The following is a 6,767-nucleotide window of genomic DNA, read 5'->3' as shown; positions in this document are numbered from 1 at the left end:
TAATTAGTGTGTTGGTAGTTAAGATTCAACTTTTAAATGAAGTTTACTATCTAATATTTTACAAATCAATTTAAAATGAAGTAAATCCATTGAAAATATAAACTAGAAGTATCTATACGATTACATGTAAATTATGTGCACTGTAAAAAATTTGCAGCGTGAATACGGAGTAATTTTAGAGCAGATAATTTTCAATTGATTTACTTCCTCCGGAAGTAACATTCACTCCGAGACAGATTTAATTTATATTATTAATAGAATTGCCAGTCCCATGGCTAAGCGGTATAATGCTTGTCATGCTTGCTTGGGACTGGTGAGGCGTGGGTTCGAATCCCGGTGTGAGCTGAAATTTAATTTTCAGTGAACATCGGTGCTCGTAACTCACGCCGGGCTGTACAGGTTTGGGTTTTTCGATGTTTTCCCCAAGCCCTGTGCTACCGGTGGGGCACAGGCAAATGCGTGCAGTTTCCCCAAAGTCGGCCTATCGCCGCATTACTCTCCAGGCTGAAAAAGTATGTAATACCGCCAAACTTATTCTGCCAAACTTAATGTACCGATCAGCCTGGAGTCCCCTTCCGGTCTCGGCCGGACCCCCATCGAGACAGAAGTCTGAAAAGCGGGGTTAAAATAAAAAAAAAAAAAAAAAAAAAAAAATTAATAGAATTCACTCAGCGGAGTGATTTTTTTTTGTTGAATACAAATAAAAAAAATAGTCGATACTCGTTTAACAATTACAAAATTCGTACTGAGATTTGTAAAATTAAAATAATTGAAATTGACTACTTATTTAAAATTAAATGATGAATTTTTTTTTTATTTTTTTATACTGACAAAAGAAAATTTTTTTTTAATTAAAATTTTTTTTATTCCGACGAAAAAAAAAAATTAGCACATGAAACTTATTTCAGCTAAATAAAAATTTATTTTAGTCTAAGATATCCGTACTTCATTGGATGTTTTCCGAATTAAAATCCAGATTCACTTCGTATGCGAAGTATTTATTTCTTCACTCTGGTACTCCGAGTGATAGGAGTGAAATTTACTCTAAATTCACTCACGATTTTTACAGTGTGATAACGATAACAGCACTTCGGAAGCTAAAATAAAAAACTTACAGCTTGAAAAACTTTACGAGACTCAACATTGAAAATTTTACTTTGCTACAATAGAATGAATCTTAAATTAGAAGTTAAATGAACGAAGAGTTTATTAAAAATGTATAAAGGACATTTTTGTAAAGGCTTAGAACCCTGCTTATATTTTCGCATTTTATTGGAAATTAAAAAGTCAGCTACAGACTCATGTTTACTTAATATATAAATCGTAATAATATTTAAAAGTTTATTACGACATTAATTAGCGCTCAGAAAAAGCTTAGTTATAGAGTCGTAACGACACGAGTTTTGAACTGAAACAACATATAACCTTTCATATAATAAATATATACATAAATATACTATAGATATATATGTAATATATAGAGCGAAATCGGAGAGTAAGTGAGTTGAAGCAAGTATACTAAAATCGCGGTTCGGTAAACAACGCAATTCAATTAGAACGTCATATTAAATGATTAATGTGGGAAAGGTGGCCGGTGAAGTTACAGTAGCAAGTACTTGCATTCTATATCCCATTGCTATTTCGAAGCGCTTAAAATTCCCGTAGGGGCCGATGAATACATACTATATACCTTTATCTTCATTATCGTTAATATTTTTTATTTAATTTTTAATTGGTTTTTTAAAATAATCTTTTTTTTTATTTTTATTTCTATAACTTTTGATTTCTTGGACTAAAATAAGATAATAAAAAGTTGTGAAAATCCTCACAATGGAATAATAGCCGGAGCGATAGACAAAATTTCTTCATGGATTTAAATATTATTAACGCTCAATTAAACTCACAGAAAGCTGGGAGTTTCTGGGTAATGTAATATACGGCCAGTGATAATCTATAATAGCGTAACAATTAATTCAGTCATAGGATACTCGAGTCACACTCAGATCTTTTAATAATTTATCAAGTCATCATTTTTATTTTAAAATTAAATCTTTTTCAATTATCTATTATAATTATTAATTACTTTCATAAAATTAAATAAAACTGATTGGATATGACAATTAAAAATTTTTTTTAATTTTTTTTACTCACGGTGGGTTATCTATTGAAATGATTATTGAAGATAAACTTAAGTGAAAAATATATTGTTTCTATTTAAATGAATAAATGCAATTGATTTACAGTGGTATACATCTTATTGTAAATAATAATTATAACTATATGGAGTCGATATACATTTTTTTATTCATTAGAAATATTATGTTTTCACGCATTTCATTTGATTGTTATTTTCTCTTGTATAACAAAAATTTAATTATCAAATCAATCATTTTTTAACCTTTTGATTTGAATTTTTAAAATTACAAAAAACCAGTTGATTATTTCTAACTTTTGATTTTTCGTTCATGATTTCATTGTTAAAAAAAATTTAATCACAAAATTACATCTTTATTTAACAAAAAAATGTTGATTTGTTCCTTTTGATCACAAATTTTGTAACCCACATTCGATTAATTCTATAAAATGTTTTAAAGCATTTAGCCTCATTGTTACACATTAAAATAAAATTCAATTACCACAATTCATTCCTCAACTATATTTTTAAATTCCAGGGTCATTTAAAATTTGATCCGGGTTACCTGGTTTATTTATTTGTCAGACATCCGGGTCGTGATGTATAACTAGAAAATTAACAGCTACAATTTATATACATATAAATATGTATTACACACATGAAACGTGACAGAAAACCCGATTGAAGTGTTAATGTAAAAATATTTTTCCCATTACGTTTCAAATGTACACTAAATAAATATTAACACTATAAATATTAACTAAAGATACGCTTAAAGTTACCATCATTTATAGGTAGTAAAATAATAAAACCATTAAAATAAAATGTTAAAAACATCCGACCCTTAAATCTTAACGAGTGCTAAAAGAATCTATAAACTCGTGTATACATCTCGTAGTTTTAAATAAATTCAAGCTAACGAGTATTTCATTGCTTATATTCATTGAATTATTTATTAAATAATGATTCGCTTACTTTTTATTCTAAAAAAGATTTAATATCCACCAAGTAAATCAAAATCAGCTAAATTGGCTCTAGATCAGAATATACACGGAAAAAATTTGTGACAAAAATAACAAATGAAAAAATTTTTTTTCGAGTTATTACTTTTGAAAAAAAGTAAGGCAAGAAATAGAAAATATGAAGAAGTAAATGGGTAGAGTCACAAAAAATTTACAGGAATATTAAAAATTGATTGATTGAATTTTTTTCCGTAGATCTTTTAACCAGTCACCGCTAAATGTTTTTGTAAGACTTAATTCATTAATTATCAATGTTGTTAATATCTAAAATGAATAATTAAAAAATATTATTATAATATCCTGCACGTAAAAAATTATTCGCTGCTATGGAATTTCTGTACACTATTATAAAGAATCCATGTTTACAAATGCTATCATATTAAATAATAGTAATATATAATATCTATAATAAATGGTACATGTAAATTGGTATACGCATTAGCTAATGGCAATATGAAATGATAAAGTTATTTTTATACATCACTTAACTCTTTGATTGGTAACAACCTCAAGAAATAATAGCATGGAAGAACATATATATATATATATATATATATATATAGCATATATATATATATATATATATATATATATATATTTCATTTATAATAATAATATATTTATCGTAATAATTATTTATATATGTATTTATATATATTCTATATTATATATTCTCTCTCATACGTCTTTATTTTCTTCATTCGGCTCATTCTCAACAAATTCAACGTGTGTGAAAGGAAAATGACCAGTCTTACCATGCAACTCACCCTCCCACTGTCCGTTAATATTCGTTTTAGTCACTTTAATAATATCACCTACTTCTAATTTCAATGCGGTTTTGTCGTATGCATTCGGTACTCGTGCTTGTTTAACTTTTGCGAATGCCGGTAATGTTCTTTGTATATTTGAACGACGTGTCACTTGCTGTTGCTGGATTGTTGTTACTACTGGCGAATCCTGACTAACTGGTGCCTGCTGTAATATCGCTTGTGATGAAAGATTTATAGAATTTGAAGTAGAACCACCACCGCTACCTATCTCTTGCACTCCACTTACTGCACTATCGACTGCATTAGCCGGATTTTCTTCCTCGTATTTTTGAACGTAAGGTACTGGGATTGATCCTTTTTGTCCGACGTTGTTTTTTGCTGTCCACCATTGCTCTTCATCCTTTGAAATTATTGTCAATATTTCACCTGTAAAATTTTTCATTAATTAATTATTATTTTTTCAAATATTGGAATAGCTTTAAAATAACGTACAATACTTTTTAGTCTTTTTTAAAATTATATACTTATATTCAGAAGTAAATGTGTCTCGTTTTAGTCATTACCAATTATAACTATGATGATAAATGTGCTTTTGTAATTTTAATTTCAATAATCATAATTCTTAATAAATAATTCAAACAATCGATAAGACTATCTATGACTGCGGTTGTGATAATTTGCATAATTCAAAGAATATCTTAAAATGATCATAAAAATCTTCGCTCGAAATAGGGTTTTCAATTGTTTACAGATTTCATTAAATAATAAATTACAGCTAAATTACTATTAACAGTAATAAATCGCTCCAAATATGAAGGATATAATTGATTCTTCAAAAATAGGCATAACTTATTAATTTTCTCGGTGAAACATTTAATATTAAAACTGCCGAAGATTTTTTTCGGAGCACAATTTTAATAAAATAATTCAAAGTATTTAAATAAAGTTTGAATTGGTTTTTCTTTTCAATTACTCTGAAAATATTTTACTTGAAAAAAAAAAAAAAAAAAATTCTGTTTACCTAAAATATAAAAAAAGTACCCAACAGTTAGAGTTCCTGACATCAATGAAACTTAATGAAAAATATAATAATTATACATAAACTAGTAAATTAAAATAAAAAACAAAAATACCTTTTCTAAATGGTAAGTCATCTTGATCATTGCCCTCAAAATCATACTTAGCAATAACTTTTTGTAATTTTTTCGGCGCTGGCCTAATAAGCGGCGTCGTGTCTAAGTAATGTAACTTATAAAACGCCAATAAGTTTGGAATATCTGGGAATATTTGATCTCCAATACGATAAAGTATTTGATCAGCTTGTTGAATTTTATTAATAATATAATGACTAACTTTACTATCTTCTCTAACACACAGCACAAAATCACCGTGTATTGATGTGCTGTCTCTTACTAAAAAAACTCCACCTTCTTTTTCGCCCATTAGTAAATCCGATGCATCTTGCCGTGACATTGCACCAAAGTACCAGCTAAAATACCAAATCATCAACAATAAATAACATATATAAGCAAATAAATAATAAATAAAAAAAATAAATGCAATAATTACCTAGATTTATCATATTGATCAAAAGTAGCAGCCATCGTTACTATTATTTATTGTTATAAATAAAAACAATTACACTGGATCGGTTTTAAATAACCAATAACTGACCTCCGATAAATATTGATTAACAACTAACTCATTATCAATAATTACACTGTTTGCAAATATTTAATTGTTGGTTATTCATTGCACGTTGCATTTAAAATCTTTATTATACTATTTTAAAAATAATTTAAGTGTATATAAAAAATTTTTTATCAATTTATAACAGTAATTGCTGATTAAAATCTTTAAATATGTGGGACTGGTGTAAAAAAAATTACGACTACGATCAATGACTTTTATGGTGTGCTCCCGATGAAGATCACAAGTTCCCAACTGCAATTATTCAATTTACTTGGTTAATAATTGTCATTAACTATTTTTCTCACGAGCACTATTGTTTGTTACACAGCAGTTCTTATTTTTAAAACTTATGTAAGAGGTATTATTATTATTAGAAGACAATAATAAATAAATTTATTAATTATTGGAGCTGGATTTCGATTTGGATTAATTATTGCGAATGTTGAGTTGGATTTTAACGACAATAGTATGAAGTATGTAATATGTTAGTGTAGAGTAATGACGCACACCAATATACATGCCCGAATATAGTTGTTTGATGTAATATTTGTGTGACAGCTAGAGAGAGCCAGTGTACTAAGTCACACTCTGGTGAAATTTTCGACACAATAATTTTCTGAAGAAAATTAATTCTCATTAACTCAAAATACCATTTAAATTAAACTTAGTAAAAAAAAATTTGACACCTTAAAATAAAATAATTTATTTTCTGGCGGCTGCTAACTTGTGAAATTTTTATGGCCAGAAAATTTTATATTAATTATACTGAATCAATGAATTTGAGTGTTATGTCTTCCCCCTGGTGGACAACGATAGAAATCTTTATTTAAATTTAAAGTTACCGACGTGGTCTTTGATTCGCCCGGGAATATTGAAATACTCAACTTTATCAACGGGAACTTGTAGGATGAGGAAAATGATATAAAGTGAATATAAATTAAATAAATAATTGAACGGAATTAAGTTAACTGAATCGAAGTATATATTCAAAAGACTTTACACAAAATTAGAAATGAGGTGATAAGTCTGAGCTCGAATACTATTCTGATTCTTCACTAGAATTTACTAAGTCCGACTCGCAGCAGTAGAAGTGGCGGGGGCGGCTCTCCCTACCATCCGAGTATTCCGCTGTACTGGCCTTTTGGCAAC

At 28.1% G+C, this 6,767-nt stretch overlaps 1 protein-coding gene across 2 annotated transcripts; it reads right to left on the bottom strand.

Annotated features, from left to right (window-relative positions):
* Nucleotides 1-1,743: 1,743 nt before the first annotated feature.
* Nucleotides 1,744-6,268, bottom strand: LOC123258855 (adapter molecule Crk-like). Of its 2 annotated transcripts, XM_044719103.1 has the most exons (4): nt 5,496-6,268; nt 5,060-5,415; nt 4,213-4,352; nt 1,744-4,131 (listed from the first exon to the last, which is right to left on the bottom strand). In XM_044719103.1, the coding sequence occupies exons 1-4, from the start codon at nt 5,528-5,530 to the stop codon at nt 3,835-3,837; spliced, it is 828 nt and encodes a 275-aa protein (XP_044575038.1). In that variant the 5' UTR covers nt 5,531-6,268; the 3' UTR covers nt 1,744-3,834. The 2 variants fall into 2 exon arrangements, with proteins under 2 accessions (XP_044575038.1, XP_044575037.1); XM_044719102.1 differs by having other exon boundaries at nt 1,744-4,352; nt 5,496-6,266.
* Nucleotides 6,269-6,767: the final 499 nt, after the last annotated feature.

Source organism: Cotesia glomerata, linkage group LG2 (assembly GCF_020080835.1).
Source record: "Cotesia glomerata isolate CgM1 linkage group LG2, MPM_Cglom_v2.3, whole genome shotgun sequence".
NCBI lineage: Eukaryota > Metazoa > Arthropoda > Insecta > Hymenoptera > Braconidae > Cotesia > Cotesia glomerata.
Note: the sequence above shows the minus strand (reverse complement) of the source record. Positions and strands in the feature narration are given on the sequence as shown.